The sequence below is a fragment of the Strigops habroptila genome, chromosome Z (assembly GCF_004027225.2).
Source record: "Strigops habroptila isolate Jane chromosome Z, bStrHab1.2.pri, whole genome shotgun sequence".
NCBI lineage: Eukaryota > Metazoa > Chordata > Aves > Psittaciformes > Psittacidae > Strigops > Strigops habroptila.
The window spans coordinates 31357920-31385213 of record NC_044302.2 but is presented as its reverse complement, the minus strand read 5'-3'; the positions used below and the strand labels follow the sequence as shown (position 1 = coordinate 31385213).

The window sequence follows — 27294 nt, the reverse complement described above, 5'->3', positions numbered from 1 at the left end:
CATGTGAGCTGTTAATAATCCTGCAGAGTTCCAGGCTCAGTCACTTTCCCATTAAGCATATGCTGATAGTTCTTTCAAGGCTGGAATTAAACTAGCATCCAGTTCTGTTGGATGCTGTGCAGGTAAAGTAGTCTCTTTCCCTGAAGAGCATGAACTCTTAATACAGAAGTCTAACCTGCTTGTTTGGCTTCTAGTATGTTACACAGTTCTGCTGCTGAGCTCTGCCTGGTGGAAGCAGGCTTTGGCTCAGGCTTGCCTGAGCTGACTCATCCCCTTTGCTGGGCTTGTGCTGGGAGATTGCCTGGCTGTGAGATCCTGGCTATGATTTGGGATATCTGTTGTGTGTCAAGATAGGCTAATCAGAGACATGTATCACTAGGTTTCCAATGCCACAATGGCTGTTTTTGGAGATGGTGATTGTTGGTCTGGTGTATGTGTGTAAAGCCTTCTGCTTTGGGTTTATGCTATAGCACTGATGTCTTCCCCAGTTCAGTACACATTTCCATGCCTTTTCATGTGTCTCTGTGATGGCAGCAGTGCTGCCTTTGCCTAGAGCATATGTGCAGCCTCCATCTCCTCAAAGATAAGCCTTAATATGCATCAACATAGTCAACAGTAACTGTGTTGTAGAGGTAGGGTGTCTCCTACCTGGAAGGATCAAAAAGTTAGTCAGAGCACATATAGGGGCTGTGCAGAACCACAGTCAGTGTATTTGCAGTAGGTCTTAGGCTGCTCTCCACATTGTTTTCCAGGGAATTTCTCTATTCTCCATTCCAGATTCTGGAGAGTTTTCACCATCTTCCCTCTGCCACATCTGCTTCTTGCCCATCTTTCTTTTGTTTGTGGTCATCTTTTACCCTCTCATGTCCCACAGAATTGCATCTGTGTTTAGAGTCTCATTCATCCTTCTAGCTGACACTCGGTGTCATTCTGTTACCTTCTTACATCTCCTTGAGATTTCTCTTCTCCCACCTTCAGATACCTACTCCCTATCACCCAAGACCCTTTCCTATTAGCTGTGTGTGCATTTCTGTCCACAAGGAAGAAGGATGTTGTGCTTCCTCATTCATATCCATTCTTCTAGCCCTTTGGGCTAGGCCAGATGCCATGGCAATGTCTGGGCTACAGTGACTACAGATTGCAGTTGAACAACTGCAACAAGGCTGAACAGTTAATTCTTGCTGACTCTGTCAGCTGAAATGCTTCCAGTTATTTTTTGCCAATCTGTCCAATGTTTGCTTGGTTGGAGGCGTGTTCAGCCATTCTTGTGTATGTTCTTGGACAATTTGAGGTTAGAGCTACTTTAGAACGAAGAATATTTTGTTTGAAGGTGAGAGGGTAAGTAAAGCTGTTGGACTACATAAAAGACCATCGAGGAACAAATGCTTGAGCAGGCAACACTTTAGTCTTCAAAGGTAGAATTCTTTATGGCTATTTATCTCTCTGCAGTTTGTTTCTGTGTTTTAGCATAGCACAGGGATTCTGTGAGTTGAGTATTTCCTTATGTAATAGTTTTGATATTTTTCCGAAGGCTAAGAATAATATCAGAGTTATTGTGAGCTTTCCACACAAGGATGGTGACTGTGTACTATCCAGAAGTAATTTTTCTTATGCAAGTATGCAAAATACCTAAACCAGAAACTTCATGTTTAGCAATACTGAGATATAAATTATGGGACCAATACACAGAAATGGGATTATTAGTCATAAAATTACTGTTTTAAGAGTCATATGTGTGCATATGGAAATCTTGGACTTTTTTCTTCATGTATTGTACATATTATATGAAGTGGCTGATATTTAATTCATTGAATCCAGAGAACATATGCATACCTTTTTGTGCATAGCTCTTTTGGTGTTTGCTAAGTCTCTGAGCTCTGTAAATCATTTCTATGCCCACTGTTTTGGTCTTTTTCAGGTAAATTCTGAAATAGGTTTTCTGAGTGTGGTCACATATAACTGTAAATTAATAAGGCATCCAGATAATCCATCCAATATGAGATTTTGTGATTGGCCTATGTGTAAATATTCTTCTAAGCATTATGTATTTAACGCTTATGAAAGCATGCTAAATTTAAATATTGCTTTGTGAAATAATGGACTAAATAAGTTTAATTAAAACATATTACATGGTTGAATTCTTTATGGATTCAGCATGCAGAGTTCTGTTTTAAAATGCTAAGAGAGTAAATATTTTTTTAGCTTAATTAAATTTCTTTAATTGCATCTGTCATTCGTTATAACTTAGAATGTCTTAGGTATCCGGTTATTTGTTACCAAGGAATGCATAAGGATTGGCTGCAAGCATAGATTCAAGCTGCCGTCTCATCTGATGTCTGTCTCTACCTAATCTAATTCCTAGGAGTTATAAATGTTTAAAATAAAGAAAAAAGAGGTTCAGCTTCTAAGTTTGGAACAGTGGAAATTTCAGTGGAGAAGTGTTGAACCTCTGCTAAGATTTGTGAGGTGCTTTTCTGGCTTAGTGTGTGCTGTGGTTCTGCAACAGCTAGCTAATGGAACTAGACTAGGTGGTGTTTTTTAAGTTCTTAGCTGAGGTAGATTTCTCTGAAGAGTATAATGTTGGTCTAAGTGGTATTAGAAATTCTCGCAATGGGCAAGTCCTGCTTTAGAGGCACAAAAGGCACAAAACTGCCATCCACCAACTACTTGTAGTTGTTGAGGCTGTGAACGTGAAGGGATCTTCTGCTACAAGTTTCCTATTTTGAGAAGTTCATCTGAAGGGGACAACAGACATATGCAAAGTGCCGACACAAAGAGGCTTATGCAGCAAATGTTCTCAATTTGTCAGGCGATAGACCTACAAAACAAACCAAAATGTCAAGCAGCACTAGAATTATCATGAAGTTAATTACTTATGCAAGTCTTCTAAGGAAAACATTTGTTCCTCTGCCATGATTTCCTCTGCCAAGACTTATTGCTGAAGCATGGATAAGACCTGTTTGTCTCCAACCTGGAGTTTGAGATGTGCCAGACTGAAAATGTGCACAAGATAGGAAGTCTGCTCAAGTTGAGGGCAGCATGTCTTCTCTGTGGCTCCTAAGCACTGTGGCTGGGGCTGGCATCATACTGACATTGTGGAGCAAGCTGTGTACAGCCTTCCCCGGGGACTTCTGCTGTTGACCGTAGTGCTGAAAGATGTGTCTCTGTGTAGCAAAGCTGGAGTGCAGCATTTTGACTGTCTAAAGCTTGAGTTCTTTAACAAACAAATTTGGTTTTGTTTCCTTGGAGGCTGTACAGCTGAAGCTGAAATGTGGTTTTGATGGCTTTTATGGGAAGTGGGCAGGTCTTGTTAGACCTCCTGCTGAGCTGGGCAAACTAGTTTGCCCAGAAGAGCTGAGGCTGGCAAAGTAACAGGAACGAAGTAGCTTTTTGGTACCTCAGTCTGCCTGGGAAAGGAGAGCCCAATTCAGGAATGTCAGGCTGACGCTGGTTCCCAAATGAGCCAATGAGGCCTTTCCAGGTTGTCATATGGGATAGCAAACCTTTGGGTAAAGCAAATGCATGTAAAATCTGTAAATCCTGTCTTGGATATTGCTTTACAAAATAAGTGGGCCTCTGTTACGAAGAGGGCCATGTGGTACGAGTTTTCAGCACTGATCATGAGCTCCTTGGCAATTGCTGTTGTACAGAAAGCCTAGGACCTTGACACTTGAAGCAGAGAATTTCTGGAATGAGACCACCACCAGAGGGGCATGGTACCAGCTACAGGGCAGAGGAAGAGAGGCCACATGGAGAGTGAGGAAGGGTCAGGTATGCACTCAGTTCCATAACTGCAACGGCTATGTAAACAGAAGTACCACAGCAGTGAAAAAATTTGTATTTCCCGCTGCATGTAACTGAGCTTCTGAACCTTTGCTATGTATACTATAGCTTTGGTTAAAAGGGGATTATACTCAATCCTGATAACAACATTGCATGGGTTGGTGCCTCACTGGGTAATCACACTTACCAGTTTAATCTGCCTGGATATCCATTTCAGACTACTTCTTCCTGCCAATTTAATTCTTTCTCATATACACACACCCCCAAAAAAACCCCAAACATAAAAGAGCAAGAGTTCAGAGATATGCCTGAGCTTTTCAGACAGAGAAAACATTCAAAAGCATCTGAAATTTAACTTTGTGCTGTTTTTGGAGAACAGAGCCTACTTCCAACTGTCATGTTGTAAAGATATTGCTGTTTATGAAACTGAGTTTCATGTTTGTCCTGTGAACTGAATTTTTTGGTGTGAAAGATGTTGCGTGGTCAGAAGCTGACATTAAGTTCACCAGTTTTCACAGAGTTCCCAAACTATATCCAGGTAGTTTTCTTACAGTTGAAGTAACAGTTCTGTTCATGTATGTCACTGGCAAGTACACGCATGCAATGTTTCTCCTTGTTATGCTGATCAGCTTTCATTACCCAGGTAATGAGGTTAAATCTGAGTTTCCATTTTAAGAAATAACCGGTATATTTCTGCCATGCATACTTCAGAATATGATAAAATACATTCATCCAATTTTTGCAATAATTTGTGCCTACTTTCTCTGAATAGAAAATTTGGAAGTGTCCTAAGCCCCATAGAGGTATGTTGGATGCCTTCCTTATTTTGTATGCATTATGTTTTTGAACATTACAGCTATCTTCCTGTGGTATAGTGTTGCTTTAAAACAGTAAGTACTACCAACCACATGCCTAAGTGGCTGTGTGTTACAAGCGGAGCTGTAAATGCATGAGATCTACAACACGCTGTTGTCCTTGTACCATTTTCTCTGATCTTGAAGCTCACAGGTCTTGAAACTCATAGGAGAGCTGATTGCACTGTGTGTGTTTATGTACATTATGTTGTTTGCCTCTTGATACAGTCAAGTTTTTTTCTGCTTGGTCCCCACTAGACTACCTTAAAACATAATCCATCTGCAGCTTAGAGTGTTAGTTTTTGATGAAGCAGCAAACCATAGAAGGCAGCAAGAGTAAGGAAGATGGTGTGGGTAGCTCCTTGCACGGTTTCTGTCAATATTCTGTCTTTTAATTTTTTGAAATTACATAGATATGTAGAATCTGTAAGTGTAGTAAGTGTAGAATGAGGATACTGACATAAGATCACAGAATGATTTGGGATGGAAATGATCTTAAGATCATCCAGTTCCAACCCCTTGCCACAGGCAGGGACACCTTCCACTAAACCAGGTTGCTCCCAGCCCCGTCCAGCCTGGCCTTGAGCACTGCCAGGGATGGGGCAGCCACAGCTTTTTTTGGCAACCTGTGCTAGCACTTCATCATTAGTATGTGCTTTGCTATAAATGTTGCAGTGCTCTAAGAAATTAGAGATTTGGAAAATAAGTTATTTTGTTTTTCCAGGAATAATATAGCTTGTGAAAGAAATTAATAAATGCCATTTTCCTTTGTTGTCGCTTTGTACCCTAACGTTTCAAGATAAAAGCTTTGTGCCCACGTTGTATGAGAGGATACACTTTTAATTTATTGCTGCTTGCCAGTATTTCTGATGTAGATGTTAGGTGGGTGTTAGCTGTCTGGATTTGCACCCAGATCACAGTTAGGATGATTCCACTGAGGGAAGCTGGGTTCCAGATGTTCTCACTTGTTTGTTACTGTAGTTATGGCAGGAGCCTATCTTTGTTCCTGTTACTTGCTTAACAGTATCGTCTCTTGGGGAAGAAAGTATCAAATGTTAAGATAAGCCCTAGTTATTGTAACAAGGTTTGGAAGAGTGTGGATTTTGCTATTGGAAAGGCAGAAGAGTTTTAGGACTGTATCTTGCATAGTTGGAAACACCTTTACATGTTACAAGTTTGTAGATAAACCACTACATCCTAATGCTAGTGCATGCATGTTTATTTCCCCTGGGAAGTGTGAAACCTCTTAAGAGCTACAACCTTGTTAACCTTGCCTGGAGAGGTAATTATTGTGTATGTTGCAGCCCAATTTAATGGAAGTGAGAAACGGCAAGCATCTCCTTCTCTCTCAAATGACCAGCGCAGGCAGTTAAGAGCACCTGGAGGAGGCTTTAAACCCATCAAACATGGCAGTCCAGAGTTTTGTGGGATCCTGGGAGAGAGAATAGATCCAACTATTCAACTGGAAAAACAGATGTAAGTAATTGCTCTCTAGCTCTTTGCCTCCCCAATTACAGAAGCAGCAAGTGTCCCAGATCCTCCTGTTTAGTTCCCCCTCCTCAGTTTCCCCTGTGTTAGTGCTCTCGAAAAACTATTCCTATTAATCCTGTGATTAACTTTTGTGGGAGACAAAATACTTTTAAACAGGAAACTCATCTCAGGAACAGTGAAATTTGTCTGCCAAGAATGTGCAATTATTCCACCTTCAACTGTGTTGCTTACATTGCATTAGGGAAAACAGATCAATACCCCCTGTATACAAATTGCTTTAAAGCTGCACAGATTCCATATCTTTGTGGCTGCATAGCATGTTTCTAGTACCTCAGATGTACCTTGCTTCTGTCTGTAATAATGCTCCAGGGAGAGACTGATGAGACCACTTACAAAGCTCTTCAGAAAAGAGACTTATTTCAACTCTGGTAGTGTCAAGCTTGAGGCTGGTATTTAGAGGAGGTTTTGTCAACTCCAGTCTCAAGTTCTGGGAGAATTCCCTGGAGTGAATGTCTGGTATCCACAAAGGTGGCCTCTGTCCTTCCTTATCGTTACCCTTCCTTGAACCACTTGGACAGACTGGCTTGTGTGATGGAATGACCCACTGTCCTGTGTTATATCAAAGGTGCAGCCTCACAGAAGGGGCCAGAATCCCCTGTTACACAAAGAAAAAAAAAAAAAAAAATCTTTTTGTGGAGTAAGTTGCACAGGTTACACTGGTGTTTCTGAGCACTGTGAAGCCAGTGGATTCACACAGAAAAGTGAAGAAGTCATGTCTTGAATGGCTGAAGGCAGTCCCAGTCCAGCTACTGTCATTCTAAGTTGGATGGAGAGTTTATTTTCACAGGAGAGGGAGGGCGTAATTTATCATGGATGCAAATGTGCTTTTTGTGAGAATGCTTTGTTCCTGAATGTAGCAATATTGAGAGGATTAGCAATGCTTTTGCACTTCCAATCCTCAAGAGGAGAAAATCCCCCTCTGTCATTTGTGTCTGCGAGAAGGTAGTTCCAGAAATTAATTTTCCTTTGACATTCCATTTTTACATACAATATTCAGAAACTTCAGTTTGAAACAAAGAATAATATCATTCACATATCCATCATAGTCCATCTAATCAACATCAGCCTTTGAATCATCTGCTCATGGACAGGTTGTATACTTATCTCCAACAGAGGAACTAGCAACCACTATTGTGAAATCGCTCACTGATAGTATTACATAAATCACTAAAAGGCTATAAATTTGACTGTAAAATTTGGTCTTCAGGTGTGGGTAGTTCCACCATACCCCAAAAAGTACATTTAAAATACTGGAGAAAGTTAAGCATCTGTTAATTAACTTTTGACTCATAAATATATTGCTGTATAGTTCTCTCTTTTAGTATAACCTCAGTTATACTGAGGTTATAATATTGATATATATATAATTGATATATATAATATATATACATGTAATTGATAGAAACAACTGAAAATTCACAAAACTAGTTTTGCGTCAAGTGCTAATCACTTGAGATTCTTTTTGGTTCTTCCTTATGCAGGATCAAACCTGAATTGAATGCACGGTTGACAATAATCAGAAAGTGGAAGAGTTTAAATTTATGGTACCTTAGATTATTCATAGTTGTTCAAACTGCTGAAGTTTTAGTAGTATGAGACCTCTCCACAGTACATGCCAAACCATTCCATCTCTCTATACAAAAATGGAATCTGTTTTTATAGAAGGGAATAGAAGATGTAGAGGAAAGGAAGTATGCAAGTGGACAAGTAGATTAGCAAGTTTCCCAAATAGGGAGAAATACCAAGGTGTAATAATATATCAAGAAAATACTTTTAGTTGTTTAGTTGTGATTAAGAAATCTGTAACTATGAGCTTAGTAACTCATTAATCCAGGAGAGTTGAATGAATTTGTTCCGCTTCCTCAATAACAGTGATAAGAAGAAAGTATATTCTGCTGTTTCTATTGTCTTCTTGAAAGTGAATCCCTCCCAGCCTTATGTACAAGATCTGGTGACTTTCTGTTTTGCTCTGACCAATTCAGAAACAGAGTAGTGTTGTGCATTATATAAGCTGTAATAACTTATTATACTTACTGTATAATTGATGCAGCTGTCCTGTCTTCAGTGGAGCTGCGGCCACTTCAGCTGCAGCTGATACCTGGCCATTGAGAAAGTAAGAGACATCAGGAAGAATATTCTATAAACCACAGTCAGGATGCTTTCAATCCTGGGAGGAGATCCTGGTAAAGGTCAAAGTGTGCGATTATGTTTGAATTTTGCTATCAGGTTAGCATTGTATGCCTGTTTCCCAGGATATCTTAGAAGGTGTGCATGTCTTCAGGTTTTTATATCATGCTTTTGCACTGTTATCTTTCAGAAGTTGTCATTTCACTATTTTGTCTTTGACCTTCTGCACAAATACCTGTATGTTAACATTTAAAAAATAAACACGCCCAGGGCAAACAGACCCACTACAGTTGAAACAGCAGATTTGTCAGGAACTTTAAGTTGATTATTGCACCATGCTTATCTTGCTACCTAGCTGGAACAGGAGCAATCTCAGTGTTCCATTTGCATGGGCATGTGATTCACAAGCAATTACGCTTTTGGCTACTGCTCTTTACTCTCAGCTGTAGCCAAAACAACTTCCATGGGTCAGATATTCTCCATCAGCAGTTGTCTTCATACTTCACTGTTTTTCTTCCAACTTGTTTTAAAAGCAGGTTTTGATTCCTGAAAGCACCCTGCATTCTTTTTCCGTGAATCTCTCTGACAACTAGGAAGCACCAGATCTGAACAATACATGAAATAATTCCTTCTGAACGTCAGAGCCCAGGGTATCTCCCTGGTTTTGGCTGGGTCAGAAAAAAATATAGAAATAGGAAATAGCTAATGAGAATAATTTTTAGACTGTCCTAAAACCATTTTCTGATTCATACTTAGAGTTAATAGTCTTCCCTTACACTCAGAAGACAACCTAGTATTTAAATCACTTATTCAGAAATATCCTTCAGCAGTAAATATCCCATGAGAGATAGGGAGAACACCCCCTGAAAACATTTGCATCTGTGTCTCAATTTTGTTTATGAAGTGATGGAACTGCCAGGGCCTCCCTTTCTAGTCTGTGATAAATATACAAATTTATAAACCTCTTTTTTAGCTTTCTCTAATGAAGACTCTGGTTGTAACGAGGCACACAATGAATTTTTAATTTGAGCACCAACTTTTGTGTAGCACGTTCATCAGGTTTGACATGGAGCTGGCATCAGCACAAGGTAGTTAAGAGCATGACTTCCGTCAAAGGGATTTGTCTGGTCTTTATTCACTTTTTAGTTGGAACATGTCCCTTAGAGTAAGTTCAGCAGATAAATAAAATTACAACAAATGGAAAAAAACTTTTTGCACAAGGCCAGTGACGGTTCCTGGTAATAACACACAGAGAGCATTCCTGATGTATGCATTATCCTGCTTAGGCAGGCATGGTAGTGTCACATTGTGCTTTGAAGTGCATCTGGCAACTTCAGGAAGGGAGAAATCTTCCTCAGAGATGATTGACCCAGTGCAGGACCAGGCACATTACATTGCTCTGGAAACTTGAGAGAAGGGTCAGTGTTCACTACTGTGACTGTGAGATTTTAATTGCTGATACAGAGCAGCATGTGCTGAGGAGGTTCGTTATTTGCAGTGGTCAGTTTAGTGAAGGACCCACCTTTTCTCTCCCCGTTTCCTTTCTTCCCTGAATTGATCACACCTACTCCACAGATCCACCAGAGATTTACTTAAAGCACTCTGATTTGTCACAGCTATGTTTAGAACAAGTGTCTTTGTTTCAGATCTTCACACTTTATCACTTTTCTTCTTTCTCAAAGATTTATTTTAGCAAATGTTTTCCACTGTTAACTTTCATATTCTTCAGATGCAATTTTCTTTTTGTTTGCCTTTGTTTAATTTCTTTTTGTTCTTTTGTATATTAGTTGAAATATTGATATGTCACAGATAATGCAAGCATTGTGCTTTTTATCCATAATACGGATTTAAAAGATATCTATGTGATATTAACCGTTATTCATCCCTTAAAGAAAAGAAGTAGTGAAAGGAGTATGAGTTGGAATATGTGTACTAATCTCTCTGCTTTTTCCTAGATGGTATCATGGAGCAATCAGTCGGACAGATGCAGAAAACCTGTTACGTTTATGTAAAGAGTGTAGCTACCTTGTAAGAAATAGTCAAACGAGCAAGCATGACTATTCTCTTTCACTGAAGTAAGTACTTCTCAGTAAAACAATAAATGTAATGTAATAAATAATAAATGTATTTTATAAGCTATAACTTCTCTGGTACGAGAATAGAAAATGATCCAGTCTGTTGCTGCAGTGGTTCAGCTCAGAAGGGCACCCAGTCAGTTTGACACTGTCAGTGAGCATGATATATAGTGACGATCGCTGAATTAGGACCTTGCAATTTGAGGATGTTGAGAGATTTTTAGTCTTCATTTGGTGCCTATTTAACAAAATGAACCTGCTGCTTCTGCTTCAGGGTAATAAGCAACTGTGTTGTTTGGGGATTTTATTTCTTTTGCTTCATACATGGAAGGAAGGCTTTGTGTGGTTTACTGTGGTAAAGCTGTACAGTATTGCTACAATTCTTGAAAGTAAAAAGCCCAGGATCAATAATGAAAGATCTACAGAATTAGGAAATGAGCGTTGTTCCAGTGTCAGTGATGCTTTGAACTTGCCCCACCTGCCTTAGGCTGATTAGGATACATTACAGATATTGGCTTCAACATGTCATAGAATGGTTTGGGTTGGAAGGAACCTTCAAAGATCATCTAGTCCAACCCTCCTGCCATGGGCAGGGACATCAGCTCACTTGCATTTCCAGCAGAGGAAGTTTCCAGGCACTCTATGCAGGAAAGCAAGAAGCCCCTTGACCTTGGTATAGGCTGTACAAGTGCAAAGAGAATTGTTTCCTTTCTTTCCTTGTTACAGGATAGGGTCTGATGTGGAATCTACCTTTCCAGGTAGGTCTGGGTCACAGGCCTGCTTGCCTTTTTTACTAGCATTACTCATGCCAGTTTGGCTTTTACATGGTTTCTTAATAGGTCTGTTCTGGAGACACATTTTACTGCGGGGGGATGATGGTAAGAGGTACACTTACATAGACAGCAACAAACCTAATCCTTTTTACATTCGTAAGTTCCTTAGAAATAAGGGGCCACATCTACTCTACCTTGGTTTAGTCTGCTGGTCTAAACAAGCGAATTGCAGTTTGGGTTTGTATCTCCACTTTGGGTTGAGTAGAAGTGCATGTCCTGTGTGATGGTCAAAGAGATTTCAAGCCTCTGTGTTCTTTCAGTTTTGTTGACTTCACTGAATTGGCTAAGCCAGTGTTCAGGTGGCTTTTTACTCTTTCACTTGCTTCATTTTTGAGTGACATATATGTAAGACCCATTTCACCAGCACAGATACATGGCTTGTATCGAAGTGCTCAAACAAGGTGTGCATGGGGTAGTTGGGAGAGTTAACCATAGACACAACAGCAACCATCCATCCCCTCTTCAGATTGTACTGAGGATGTTCACTTCATAGTGGTGATTCCACTGCTGGAAGTAAAATTATTTCTGTTTACAGAAAAGTGCTGCTGAAATATTCAATTGTAGACTTAAGCTGCTGCCTGATGTCACTGGCAGGCAGTTAATTTCCATGATGATCACTAGGATATGAGTAGGGTATGCAACTGGACTTCTCTTTAAAAAATCATAAAGGAGCTGCAGGCATTGGGCTGCTGGCATGAGCATGGTTGGAGTTGTGTGCAGGTCCCTTATCACAGTGGTTTTGATTATGCCAACTGAATAAGAGACTCTTTGTAGTCATAGAATCAGCAAGGTTGGAAAAGATCTTCAAAATTATCAAGTCCAGCCATTGCCCCGACACTGCCAAGGCCACCACTAACCCATGTCACTAAGGGCCTGTCTACACAGTTTGTGAACACTTCCAGGGACAGTGATTCCACCATTGCCCTGGGCAGCCTGTTCCAATGCCTGACCACCCTTCTGGGGCCTAATATCCAGTCTAAACCTCCTCTGGCGCAGCTTGAGGCCATTTCCTCTTGTCCTGTCACTTCTTCCTTGGGAGAAGAGACCAGCTGCTTCCTGGCTCCATCCTCCTTTCAGGTAGTTGAAGAGAGCGATAAGGTTCCCCCTGAGCTTTCTCTTCTCCAGACTAAACCCCCCAGTTCCCTCAGCTGTTTCTCATCACACTTGTGCTCCAGGCCCTTCACCAGCTCCACTGCCCTTCTCTGGACCTGCTCCAGCATCTCAATGTCTCTCTTGTAGTGAGGGGCCCAGAACTGAACACAGGATTCAAGGTGCAGCCTCACCAGTGCCCAGTACAGGGGGAATGCTCACTGCCCTGGCCCTGCTGGCCACACTGTTGCTGATATGGGTCAGGGTGCCATTGGCCGCCTTGGCTGCCTGGGCATCAAGCTGGCTCGTGTTCAGCTCCGTCAGTCAGCACGCCCTGTATATATATATATATACACACACAGAGATATCATTCTCATAGTCTATGGACTGCGCTTATAAAGGGCATTGAGTTCATTGAGTCCATGACATTGGGCTCCATCTGTTACAACAGTCTTTCGGGGCAGGAAAGGTTGTGTGTGGTGCTGGATTGCTGAATACTGAAGCCAGTTGTGATTCCATCACCGCTGCACTTTTCCGGATCATTCTTCATTAATCAAAAGGGAGATGGGTTCCAATCCTCAAATCTGGAGACAGATGCCATGAGGTGCCCAGTGTCCAGTGATGGACATATAGCCACCATAGGCATACAGCCAAAGTGACAATATGTACAGTATTATGGAGCAGTTAACATCATGTAGTTTAATTTATTGGCTGTTCTCACCCAAAATCAAATCCCCGTGAGGAACACACTGGAATTCCTCATCCTCCTGCATTACCCACCAAGCGCACCCAGGTCCTATTGCAAAACCTCCTTAATGCTACCTCTTCAACGCTTTTATTCAAAAACCATAGAGCATGGCTTAACATAGGCGGACTGTGACTGAATCGTGACTTTGTGAGCTGAAATACCAGAATGATCTCAGCAATGTCTCAAGGCTGCCTATGGGACCCTAAAGGTCTCTAGATCAAGGGCTGTGCAGACCGATCCGCTCCAAATGGTAGCACGCCCAAGCATGCCTGTCCTCAGGCTCTCCGTATCACTTAGCTGGAGACCACTATGTGCTACACAGCAGGTCTTAAGTAGTCTGGAGGGGCGTAGGAGCAGCAAGGGCTTTTATTCTCTGACAGAACTGAAGGACTGCTATCCTTAGGTATTTCCAGTGCCCCCTCTGCTTGAAGTCTGTCTATCCCTAGCACCTGCATGCTTGGTGCTTTTTGTCAGTGCTAGGAGATGTGCTAATGCAATAGAAACTAGATGCAATGTGTTCACCATGGGCTGTTGCACAGTGCTTTGAAAGCCTTACGGAACAAGATTGTCCTGAAATCCTTTGCTTGGGAGAAACTCGTTCACGTTGTTTGATTCCCATTAAAGCACGTAGCGCCTTCTCTTGGCTTGTTATAACCAAAGGAAGGGGTCTGGGGCTTGGGGCCACTGCTACTGTTGTATGTCTTTGAGCTGGTGCGTCTGTTCAAATAGTAGGTTACCTGTGATTCACAAAAGCCCATCCTTGGTTACATTTCTTGCCAGAAGCAAAAGAGAGGAAGAGAACAAAGGCTTCCTAGAAACATCTGAAATAGAAAGGTTTACTAGATTTTAAGCATAATATCTCTCAGCTTCCCCACCTCTGTCAAATCTAGTGAGTTTCTGCTTTCCTTTCTGTGTCATTTCTAAGAACATACCTCCTTCTCATAAAGTAGGAGAATTGCCGGGGTAGACCACCAAGTCCTCTATCAGCTGTGTGGTCTCAAGGAAAACTGAATGAGACCTTAAGGGCTGAATGTATGTTGGTTGTGTGAAAACCAGCTCTCAAAAAAGAATGTTGTCAAACTTGAAAAAGCGGGTGGAGTTGTCTAGAGTTTGGACCCTCCACATGAGAGGCTGGAAGGCTCTCTGATTTATAGGAGAGAAGGGAGTACTACCCCACAGCTGGGCACAGTAAACCAAGAAAAACCTGTTGGTGTAAGGTGCTCAACAGCCAAACTGAAGGGGTTCGTGTTACAACAGGAGAACTAGATGTATACTGGATTTGCGTCTCCTAGAGTCCAGCTTGAATGGATATTTTCTACACTAGAACACTAGAGCTGCTTCTGGCTGCCCCCTTAAGGCTTGTTTCCTAATTCAGCTGTGTTGAAATTCAGGCAACAAGAGCCCTAAAGCAATGGATATGGTCTCTGCTATGACCCTGCTTTGAACATGGGAAAGCAGTGCTGAAGATTTAAGCTATCCAGGCTAGCTCTGGCAGTGTATTGGACTAGAGTCCTAAAGTGATTATCAAATTTGTCCTTGGTTATCTAATCAAGTGTGATGTCTTATTGTTACTTTCTTTGTGTAATAAGTTTGAGAAGAGATTGCTTCACTGTTTAAGGACATTGATTAAAAATTATGACTTGCTGCAGAAGCCGTAATGAAATACTTTCAAATAACCACAGTCACTTTTCAATTGCTAATTAATGTGCTCTGAAAAGCACTTGGCTGTCTGTAGCCTGCATCCTCCCATTAGGCTGTGGTATAGGGATATGTATCAGCCTGTGATAGGGATAGGTAAGGGACAGGCAGAATATCTGTATGCTCACATGAGTGACTACATGAAATAAAGTATTACACATATTGAGTATCTGTGAGGGAGAGATAACATGGAAAATACTATGGAAAAGTTGAATTTACACAAAGCCACACGCATACATGGGAATGAACTCGCAGTTCCCCCTTGTTCTGTGAGGAGCATTTGACTGTTAATTGTCATCTTGTGGCAAATCCTTTAATCTGTGTTGAGAGCAAATTCTGCTGTTAATATGGCTGATTTGGATGTTTATGAGGGTTGACTAGGAAAAGGCAGTGAATTCCAGTATTAAGTTTCTGGCACTCTACTACTAGCGCTCTCACTGCAAAAATGTGCAAAAATTGTTGGCACAGAACATTGTTCTGGGACAAATAATAAAATGGTCTTTGTTGTGTAACTGCACAAATGAACCACATTAAAGAATAAAAAGATAGAGATTTAATTTAGTTGGGTTTTGGTTGGTTTGTTTTTGGTTTTGTTTTTTTTAAATCTTGCTAGAAATAGGTTGTCAAGAGACTGACAGAATGCTGCCTACAATTGGAAAAAATTAGGCAGCTGAAACTGGCTTTTCTAAAATGCAGTTCCAAGTCTACCTGAATGCTATGGGAGCCAAAGGAACTTGTGTTTGAAGAAGTAGGAGCACTACCTTTTTCCATTTTAGTTTACTAAAGCAAGGGTTCCAATATCTGATTGGGTTGATACTGAAATCTAATGAGTTACTTCTGTCATCTGTGGTTGCATTACTTGATTGATGACACTGTGTTTTCTTTATTATTATTGTTGTTTAGGCCAAAATTATTCTACTTAGTCATAGAAATGGGAAAATAGTTCATATATAGGTCAGTGAGATGTTGGAATTGCTTTATGGAGTGAGATATGCCCTGGTAATTGTGTAGCTCTGTGTCTAAGATCATTCTTGGGCAAAACTGCAGCATCTGTTCCTGTCCAAATGTTGCGTGCTTCTTCCAGGCATTCATATTCACCATTGGGTTTTAGATGTGTCTGTGCTGCTCAGGGACATTAATCAGCATGTGTGAGATAGCATTTTTTTTCAGATAAATATCATACATTTCTGATTCAAGGAAGAAGGAAAACGCACTAATTTTGTACTGAGATTAAGTGACAGTGATTTAAAGTCTATTCTTTAGCTTCATGAGGTTGTTACTCTGGGTTTTGGGTTTATGATTTTCTTTTTCTCTAGTAACAAAAGACTAGCTTCAGGTTTCTCAAAACACAGCAATGTCTGGCAATGAGAATCTATACAAGTATTACTGCATTTGAAAACTTAAAAATGGTAGCACTTGCTCAATTCCATTTAATACAATTGAAGATTGCACAATGGAGACATCTCTTAAGATAATCTTTTCCAACAGCAGGAAATCTTTCTTTGTTCCATGGACTTTAAGCCAGACAGGCTTAACTCACATGGGGAATTTGCATGAGTTTTCTGTCTGATTCAAATTCCAAAAATTACCATTCCAAAGGTATTAAAAAAGTGTCCAAGTTGCTTTGTTAACAAATTAAAATGCAACTGTAGATAAAACATCAAGGTGGTTTAAGTTGTTCAAGTCAATGTCTGTTATTTTGATATAGTTTACCTAAGGAAAAATAATTACATGTGAATTGGCTACATCTAGGGTCAACAAAGAAGATCTTTATGAGGTACAGCTCATCTCAGTTAGAAACAAAGAACTATTACTGTTGATGGCAAGTGTTTGAGGCAAAATGTATCTTTCTGTGGATTGTAATCCAGAAACTGGGCTTCCTTGTCAGCATTGTTCTCCATAGCTGAAGGAAGGAATATGATCTATCTTCCCAGAACAAACAGGTTCCAAAGGCCTGAGGGGCAGCTGTGCATGCTTTTATACCTCCTACAGCAGGCCAGCACTGTTTCTTGGTTTTTCTTTTTTCTGTAGGAAAAGAGGAAACAGGGTTGTAGGTATTTGGCTCACTCACACCCTCCCACTCTTTACTTAAACCTAGTTTTAATTGCATAAGGCTGGGTAAAAACTGGCAATCTATAATCCTGGTAAATTGTGTTGTGACCAGGGCTCCCAGTCCATGACCGCTGACGAAGCTCATAGAGGTGCATTTCTAATGTAATAATAGAACATCTCAGTATAGGTTATTATATTTCAGTCTTGCTCAGTGAAGACCAGCCGTCACCTGGGCCCTAATAGCTAATTCTTTCAGTCAGGGTTTTCCCTTCCCATGGCTTTTTGCAGCAGCATGTGCCACACCTGCACCGCTTTCATTTCCTGACTCACATTTCAATTTCAGGAAATGTGGTTGGATTTTAGATTAGGATTATTTCACAACTCAGCTAAATGTGCAGACTGAGCGAAAACAGTAATGGGCCTTGCTTTCTGCTCTGTCAGATGATTAGTGCACAATCATTGCCACTGGAGGGAGAACAGAGCTGAATTCAGAGAGGATGGTGTCTACTGACATCCTGATCCTGTGGACTCAGAAACAGGCATGTGGTTTTCCCTAAATAGCAAAGGTCACTGCAAGCAAAGTGTTTTGTCATTATGAAAATGAAAGATTCATCTGTAGAAGAGGTTTTCCAAAGTTAAGAACGTAGACTTTGGATAGTTCTGGGTTTGGATTAATGCTGGACTTTGTACTTTTTAGCTGATTTAAAACATGGCAATATATTTGTGGAAAGTAGCTGTTGCGATATTGTAAGAAAATAAAAGTTTCTTCCTGACAATGTAATTTATGAAGATGTAGTGGGATTTTTGATGGCTCTCTAAATTAGCAATTGAATAAAAGTATTTAAACGTGTATTACTAGCCTGGTGTTGGCCTAAACAGTAATGATAGGAACAGCAAGGATTTTGTCACTTCTACAGAACTTCAACAAGCTAAACATCTTTACTAACTGCATAACAGTGGATGGGAATTGATTATAGAGAATGGAGCCTTGGCTCAGTAGAGTGGTCTTCACATGTACTGGATGCTGTTACAATGCTGCAGCCCTTGCTAGTAGGGGAAGAGACATTGTTTGGTATACCATGGAGACAGTGGCTGTCAGTTATAGAATGACAGTGTTGTGTATTCTGTGCTTGAAAAAAAAAAAGTAAATGCTCCAGTAAATGATTTTTCAAAGCAGTGAGTTATTGGAGGTGGGGGAGGGAGGGTGGGGGTGTGTGATATTTTTTCAGAGGAAATTTTAATTTATTGCTTTGTTGCTGTAGGTTAGCATGAAACATTATAGGTTTTGCTTAAAGTGACAGCATATAATACATTAAAATGGAAAGGCATTTCAGAATGGAAAAACAAAACAACAAAACCTGCTTCCTACATTGCTAGAATGTTATTTTTCTGATGTTACTGCAAAGTTGTTGCTTTTTTCCTTGTCCAGGTGACATTTCATCAAAATGAATGCAGAAAATCTGCTCTGACAAAACAGCATTTTCTTCAGCAAAAACAGTGTTCAGAAACTTGGCCAATTTTTCCGATTGTGAACATGAATGATCTTTCAAAACCATTAACATTTTATGGAAAAAAATTACTAGGTTTAATATCTAATTAATATTTCTTGAATGTTCTTGTATTGCCTTTCAGGCATAAGATCAAAATAAAGCACAGTCTGATGAGCTGTCTGCACAATTCCTTTCCTATCCTTACTGGCTTTTGAAAACTGAAGGAAAATGTGTGGGAAGGCTGTAACTCAAAGTTGCTTGGTTTTATGATTGTGTTGCAAAACATTTTAAGCAAGGTGTGACTATTAGTCATGTATCAAGTATTGTGTCTGTATAAATATCTGTGCTTGAGAATTACAAAGCAATTTGGTGCAGGGATTAGCAACTAGGAATTCTCCTATTCTGTATTTGAAATCCATGGGAATAGTTGCAGTAAGGAAAGGAAGGAACGAATACTGTATGTAATGGCACTGTTTTGTCCCTGTTTTCCCTCAGTTGAACAAAAACTTCAGAATTATTGCAACACTTGATAAACCACAGTGGCATTCAGAATTCACATAGTAACAGTATCACAGGACTTAGGTCAGGTCCCAGCATCTTCTCTTGCAAAATGTGTGTCTCGCCTCTTCAAGGCACTGGCTTTTATCAGTGTTCACATATGTTAATTTGGGATTGGTGTTTAGGTTCTGCTCTTTGAAAACCTTGGGCCTGGCGGGTTCTAATGGTTATTGCTGTTGAAAGAGATGAGAAATCAGTATTCCAAAACCAGGACTACTCACTGTCAGGCACATGTCTGCTTGCTTCAGGTAGACTCCAACAGTGTTTAGAAAGCTAAGCAGAAACTGATTTATCACGAGTTCAATCATGAAGTTTTTCCTTCATTGCTACCTGAAATTTCAGCAATCTTCCTGCATACTGAAATCAGAGCTTAAATCTAAAAGGTTTGGAAGAGAAGAAGAGAGAGGGGTACAACTTCTAGGTTCCTTTCAGAACAGTGTTGCTGTAATCCTAGTCACTGGTCTAGCAGCAACAGGGCTGTTAAATAAGTGTAGATGCCTTCTGCCCTGCCAGTTACTACTAGGCACCGATTCTTTATGAGTCCAGGCATACCAGAAGAGATTGAAGATTACTGATAACTTGAATGAAGACAACCTCACAAGTTTTCATCTGCACATGGCCACTTGACAGTCGAATCATATGGCATGTTCCACAAAGACCATAGCTAGCAGTTGGTTTTAACAGGAGACCTATATGTAAATAAAGTCTCCCCTTAATAGTGTTTTGTGCCTAGCTTGAAATGGAGGTGGATTTTGTGTGCTCTCTTGTGAAATAATGCCACAAGTCCCACATTTTCAATTTCAGGAAAGTTTTACTTAGAAGTCCTGACATTTAATTTCACAGGTTTCTTTGATTCCTTTTTTTTTTTTTTTTTTTGATATTTTTTCTTCAATAGTACATTTTTACAAATGTTTCAAACCAAAATTGTTGTCAAACTAGAAGCTCGACTTAGTGGCTGAAAATATACAAATGGTAAAGGTTAGTCATGGAATCATAGAGAGATCTATTTGGGAATTGACCTCTGGAGGTGTCAAGTCCAACCCTCTGCTCCAACCAGGATATGCTCATCAGGTCGTTGAGTGCTTTGTATAGGCCAGGCAAATTTGGAAAACTTGTGAGGATGGATTCCTCCTGATCTGTCAGAGCCGGGTCCCAGGGCTGCACCACTCTCATGAGCAGGAGGTTTTCCCCTATGTCCAGTGGGAACTCTCTTTGTTGCAGTTCAGGCTTGTTGACTCAAATTTCCATTTTCTCTGCAACTCTCCCATTTAGGCAATGGATGACTGCAGCCTGACACCCTGCATCTCACCTCTTCTTCTCCAGACTGAACAGACACAGTTCACTCAGCCTGTCCTTGTATATCATGTGCTGCCACCCCAGGCCATGTTTAGTGGCCCTGCTCTGGACTTGTGCTAATGTTGGCTTCTCTTTTTTACGGGCAGTCCTTGCACCAGTTGCAGGTACAGCTGCAGTCTCACCAGTGCTATGTAGAGGAAGTACTCACTTTCTTCCAGCAGCTGGCCACACTTTTGCTACACAGCCCAGGCTGCAGTAGGCCTTCATGGGCAGACATGCTCTGCGTCCTGTCCACCACAGTTCCTTTTCTGGCCAGTCATGCCCCAGCTTGCGCTGCTGCCTGGGTTTATTCCCTCCCATGGGCAGAAGCTTTCTATTTGCCTTGGAATTCCATCAGGCTGCTATCCATAACTTCTATGTCACATTCTTTTTTACTCATCTTCACAAACCATGTGGCCTCCTAAAAGGCTGACCTGTCATGATACAGAGAAGATGCTTTTTGTTTGTGGAATTCTGGCAGCCATAGACATCATATACTTTATGACTATGTACTACCCAAACCTAGATATAGGTGTTTCTTAGGGAAGCAACAACTGTCATGAATGCACAGCTTGTAGCAGTTTGTTTACATATGTTTTCTTTCTGTTGCGAAAAGGGCATGTGTCCTGGCCCTTTCTGTATTGAAGTGCATTTGGTAGATTGTTCTCCAGTTCTTGCTATACTCCTGAAATAAGTATGCACCTGGGATTCCATTAATTTATCTTTTTAAGGCATCTTGTAGCAAAGCAGATGCATAGTGAACTGAAGGAACGGAACAATACATCTGTCCTCATAACAAAGTATTTAAAGATGGCACCTTTGTTTAAAGCAAAAAAAAAAAAAAAAAAAAAAAAAGCCATTATGATTCAAAAGAGATGTTTTTTCTGCTAAGAAATTGATATTTAAAGCATGATTTTAAGTGTGTAGAGGTATAATTACAGTGTCTGTAGTAGTTTCTGCTTAAAATAAAGGGTCACTTCCTCAGAGAATTGTGGAATACATCTGAAAGATATGAGCTTTATAGTGCTACAAGCACTGCTGGAGGGAATGCTACACCTGCTAAGTAGAAAATGGCAGATTTTAGAGAAGCTTTTTTTAACATGGCATGATCTGTTTTCCTGCTGTAGCTTTCTGTGTCATCTTATACTGTTTTTTTTCTTGCTGACAGAGACCGACTCCAGTTTTTAACAGTATTATATTTGTCCCTGGACACACTTGGAAGAGGCAATGGTTTGGAGCCACAAGTTAGGGAGTGGGACATGAAGCAAGCTGTAAAAACCCTCTACCTAGGCCTTATTTAACATCTTGAAGTGTAGGAGGTGTCCTTTGCTCTTGTTTTGTTCTAGCTAAACTCTATACTCTTAAAATAGCCTGTATGACATGCTAAGGACAGCAGACACTGAAGGATCACTGCTGGGAAGAGATGAGGTCAGCTCTACCACTACTGTACTGTATGGCAGTGTGGGTGCTACCCCTCAGAGTGGCATTGTGTTGGATGGGTTGCTTCTGCAGAAGCAGACAGGGCAGTTATTACCATGCAAGTCTTCCCTGTGTAATCATGAGCCTTCCCTGAAAAAGGCAATGCACTGTGCAGGCAGGTCATCTAGGAACTGAATGCTTCTGATGTTGTGGTTTAAGCCCATCCAGTAACTCAGAACCATGTAGCTGCTTGCTCACTCCCCTCCTTCTTACCTCTTGCTCCTGGTGGGATGGGGAGGAGAATCGGAGGAATGTAAATCCCATGGGTTGAGATAAGAAGAGTCCAGCAACTAAGGTACAATCCAAAACTACTGCTGCTACCACCAATAATAATAATGATAAGGGAAATAACAAGGGGATAAAACTAAAAAGGGAAGGAAAAATAACCCTATAAACCCAAGTGCTGCACAATACAATTGCTCACCACCCATCGACCAATACCCAGCCCAGCCTGAGCAGCCATCTGGGCCTTCTGGGTAACTCTCCCCAGTTTATTACTGGGCATGTTGTGCTGTGGTATGGAATACCCCTTTGGCCAGTTTGGGTCAGCTGTCCTGTCTCTGCTTCCTCCCGGCTTCTTGTGCCCCTCCTCACTGGCAGAACATGAGACTGAAAAGTCCTTGATCAGGGTAAGCATTACTTAGCAACAGTTAAACCATCGGTGTGTTATCAGCACTGTTCTCGGACTAAATCCATAACACAGCACTGCACCAGCTACTAGGAAGGGGAAAAATGACTGTTACAACTGAACCTAGGGCAGGTGTGGAAGTCACAGACTGGTTTCTGTCTGCAGAAAGGCTGCAGGATAGCAGCCTTTGCTCAGTAGAGGGCAGGTGAAAGCCTTTATGCCACTGATGTTGGGAATGGGCTCATCTGGTGAATGAGCTCATCTCAGCTGAAACCACCAGGTTCTGCACATAGCCGTGTTCTGGGCAGATGCTGCCAGGCTGGAATGAGTGTTGTCTGTCCTGTGGGTAACAGGACAGAGAAGGGCAGGCCTTGCTTCATCTGAGTGAGGCTCATGACCTGCCTCTGTGTCTATGAAGAGGGCCTCAGCCCTCTGGCAGGCCAAAACTAATGACACCTTTTGGTCCAGAAGTAATGATTGGCTGTAGTGAACAGTAAACAGGAAAACACTGGGGTAGGACAGGAAAGAGTTGTCCTCTGGCACACCTCTGGATCATCTCCAGCCTTGCACCTGGATCCAGACAGCGTATGGGGAAAACAACATAGTGGGTTAGGCTGCCTTTGTGTTGGACTGTCCTTGGGGGTTTGCAGGCTTTCATTGTCTGTCAGGGTCTGGCCGCTGTCTTGGCCTGTCACCCAGCAACTATCTGTATGTTGTTATCCTACTTTCCCTTACATGAAGGAGAGCCTGTTGTGGTTCTGTTCCCCTCTTCCCTATGCGTAAGCATGAACTAACACTTTGCTCTCCTTGCAGGAGCAGTCAAGGTTTTATGCACATGAAACTGATGAAGACCAAAGAGAAATACATCCTGGGTCAGAACAGCCCTCCTTTCGACAGTGTTCCTGAAGTCATCCACTACTACACTACAAAAAAGCTGCCTATCAAAGGAGCAGAACACTTGTCACTGCTCTACCCTGTGGCTGTGCGGACCCTCTAATAATCTAGTCTCACCCCTTCCTGTGGATGGGAGGTGAGAGGTAAGCTGGGTTGCACAGAATTCATTGCCAGAATTCAGTGCTTGAGTCTGTGATGGAGTGGCAGCCTTTAGTCTTGGGAACGTGGGTGCTCTGCAGAGTTGTGTATGGTACTCTTATGTTGCAGGGTGCCTCTAGAACCAGGCTTCTACATAACAGAAAGAAATCTAATTTTAGTACAAAGAGAATAGACAACCTTCACAGAGCTTCTCTGTGAATGAAAGTACTTCCCAACGGCAGTTCTTCCTCCATGTTTTGAGAAGAATCAACAAGTTCTTCTCAGCAGTAAAACACCAGCAACTTTTATTCTCTTGCTACCCTGAGAAACTTCTTCATGTGAAAGAGTAACTTGACTCTGAGGGACCCCAGAGTCCCTTGGTGGACTTGAGAAGAAGCTGCTTAGCAGGCGAGTCCCTGTGGCTCTGCTCACTTAGCTTGGTGGGTTTTGGGGGTTTTTTTTTAAGGCAGTTTCTTGGGGTAGTCAAATGTCGAACTCCTATTAGGCACACAATCTGAAAATAATTTTGTAAAAGCAAATCACGGTCAATTATTTATGAAGATGGAATGTAATGAAAAAGTAGTTTGTTATATATTTTTATCCTTTTTGGTAAAATAATCTCTTAAGGGTTACTGTCTTCATTTGCAAGTTTCATTCATAGATGCAGGCAGCTAATTCTGTTTGGTGCAGTTAAACCGTAATGTTTTACGTAGTTAAGAATGAGGCATTTTAATATATGGGTTAGTATTTATGCATGCGGGTGGTCAAAGGCTTTTATAAAGCTTTGTAGGCAAAATCTTCACTTGCTCATTCATCTGTATCAGACAGTCGTCCTACTGAGATAGCAGACTAACAAGTGTGTGTCACACTGCCTTTCCAAGATGACATTTGCAGCTGTACAAATGAGAACTTTAGTATGTAGCAGAAACTTTTTTTTTCTGGCGTATCAAGACATTCTTAAAACAAGGTTGCTTGACACAAACCTTCTGGCCAGTGTTCATTTTCACCATAAGCAGAAGCCTCCTGCTGTATTTCAATCACTGTCAGCCAGAAGCACTGCACAAGCTGCTCTGTACCTTAGTCCTGCCAACTCAGTGCCCATCTACATGAGAGATATTTTCTACACGCTTTGTGTGCTCGTTGAAGGGGATAAATGAAATAGATATATATATAATTGTGCAGAAATTAGAACTGGACAATCAATAGCCTGGTAGTTCTCACTTTGTACCATTTCCCACCTATGTCTAGAATGATGTGCATTAACCCATCAGCTGTTGTAGTAGCAAACTGGTTATATGCAGTATATGTATTTTACAGGCTGCAATAGGACTGTGAAATTGTGTGTTATTTAATTCAGCTTTCTTACCTACTACTCTTCCATTTTATGTATGCTTAGAAAGAAGTGCAAATAGGAAAATGGTAATGGAATAACCACTTACTGCCTGTAAAAGTAGTGCTTCATTGTCTTGTGTGATCTGATAAGAACCTCAAGGATGTCCCATATGTCACTGGTGATGAATGTTATGCTTCCTTTTAAGCTTGCCTTGTTCTTTATGTGACATCCAACACAGTTTGAACCAGACTGGATCACATATACGAGGAGCCCACTGTCACTCTGTGCAGCAACAGTAGTTGGTCAAACTGCAGCTGTCTCACCCAGAATTTGAATCTGCATTGTAATAGGCTCTTGGTGGTTTTCTGAGAGAAGGGTGGCACAATAGAATACAAAGAGACAACATTCCTCTCCAGTAAAACCAAACATCGCCTTTTTCACATACTCACCTACATGTGCTTTTTATTTCCCTAAAGTCTTTGCAGAACTCTTCATTCTCCTCCTAACATCACCCAATTGGTAAGGCACTTTTAAGGTAGCACATTATTCTTCCACCAGAGTAGGAGTACATGAAGGCGGCAGAGCTTGCAGAGGTTAGGAATTAGATTGAATCTGCTGCTCTCTGAGTCTTTGCCTGTGTGGGCTTTGGCAACTCCATCATGCCCCTTGAGACAGAGGTATGTCACATTTCTTCTTTTGCATGTTGCAGTGCATTTTTGAGAATTTGGCAATATTGCTGTTCTGTGGCCTATTTTAATCCTGTAATGGAAAAGTATGCCCCTCCTCTCTCTAAGAGCAATTACCAGTAGAAACCAACAGCAACCAAGGTCTTGCTAGGCTTCCTTAAGCACATTATATTTACCTCACGGGGATGACCGTTGTACCGAATCTTGTCATGGGCATGACTGAAAGTCAGCTGAAGCCAGCAGGTGCCACTTTATTGCTGTCTGCAGATTTTGGGCTGGGATCCCTTGCTTCATACAAATCAGGTGAATAGGCATCACATAAATGTGTATACAGTTTATTACGGCTTCAAGGATCAGATCAGGTTTCTTGGTTCAGCAAGAGGAAATAATCTCAGAAAATGTTGGTTGTCTGTCGAAGTTTTTTTTTTTATTATTATTAATTTTTTTAAAAAAGACTTTAGAAAGTGCTCATTAATTGCAGAATAAATAAAATGGGGATTTTTGTTTGCACTGTAATGCTGTCTTTGTTTATTTAAGTGATTGTATGATATTTTTCCAGTGAAGGAATATTCTTCCCAGACTTTTTACTGTACAGTGAAAATGCGGCGTGTTGCAGTGTGTAGTATTGCGTATAGGTGGAAGATCTCGTAGCGATCATGCCTATATAGCACATTAAAAGTTTATTAAAAAAACCCCAAACTTCTCCCTTTTCTTCCTCTAATTGTTAATGTTAATCTGATTGTCTTCAACAGCTAATAGCAGAAGCAGCCTTTTGGAACAACTTGCGTTTGTGTGTCTTGATTGTGTAGTGAAAGTCATCATTAGGCTATAATCTGGTTTGGAGTGAGTCTCAGTTCTGCCTTGAGTAATTATCTTGACAGTTTACACATTTTCAAGGGCTGTGCCAAAACTGCCCAAGTACATGTGTGAATGATACTGCTGTAAAATTGCTTGAGATGCTCAAGGAAACCAATTATTGCTGTTTAGAGCGTAACACTAGTGTATCACTTTCTGCAGACTTTGTAAGAGGTGTTAATTAGGCTTCTATTTTGATGAGTATTTCTCAGTGTAGTGAAAGCCCCCGAGCTGTGCACATCTGTATGATGGGTAGGAGAGTGGCCAAGATTACATCTCCCAGCTCCTTCCATAATTGGAAAAATCATAAAGGTTTGTGGATGTACAGTCATCACTATGGCTTCTGTTCTTGATAATAGTGTATTCTCTGAGATAAAGTCTTTAGAGCCAGGATGCAAAGTGTGGGGCTCTCTAAAGTGCAAAGGTACAAAACACACATTTCCAGCTTCTCAAAGAACATGGCCTGAGTCTGTGCTTCCAGGAAAACCGCTGCTGCTTGGAGGATGACTGCTGGAGGATGTGCTGCTCCTTGTGATCCCAACGAGGTTCAGGATTTGCCCTTTCTCTTGCTGTCATGTCTCAAGTTAGCAACACAAATACTGTGTGACAATGTTGGTGGAGGCTGCAAATGCTATCTTTCACTCAAGCTCTGATTACCATATTCAACCTGCTGCACTGCTAAGCTACAATCTGGGGTACTGAGCTGGTCCTCTGCTGCTGTTTAGTTATTCATGCTAGCCTCAGGTTGTACCTAGGGTGGTACCTGAGCTGAACAAGGAAGGTCTTAACACTTGTTTAAATAAATAAATAGATAAACAAACAACCCCACCCGACACACTGCTGCACTACCTCCTTGCGGGAAAACAAAACAGAAATGAAACAGACACATCTGCATCCATGGTTTGAGTAAGGGGAGAAGGGAATGAACAGTGGAGAGTCAGTTGGGTTTTGTACATTCTTTCCTTTTTAATCATATGAAATGATCCCATATAAAACACTGCAAATTGCTTCCTTTTGTTACTTCTTGCTGGAGCCCCCAGTAAGAAGGGAAGAAAAAGGGAAGGAAGGAAACAGCAGCAGCTAAAGAA

General features: G+C 41.1%; 1 protein-coding gene across 1 annotated transcript in view; it reads left to right on the top strand.

The window, feature by feature from the left end:
- Positions 1–26054, top strand: part of SHB (SH2 domain containing adaptor protein B) — a 66602-nt gene extending 40548 nt beyond the window's left edge. The window contains exons 4-6 of the mRNA XM_030470862.1: positions 5942–6113; positions 10271–10390; positions 23114–26054. Coding sequence (XP_030326722.1) covers positions 5942–6113; positions 10271–10390; positions 23114–23297 — 476 coding nt within the window. The 3' untranslated portion in view covers positions 23298–26054. The remainder of the gene's footprint in view (positions 1–5941; positions 6114–10270; positions 10391–23113) is intronic.
- Positions 26055–27294: the final 1240 nt, after the last annotated feature.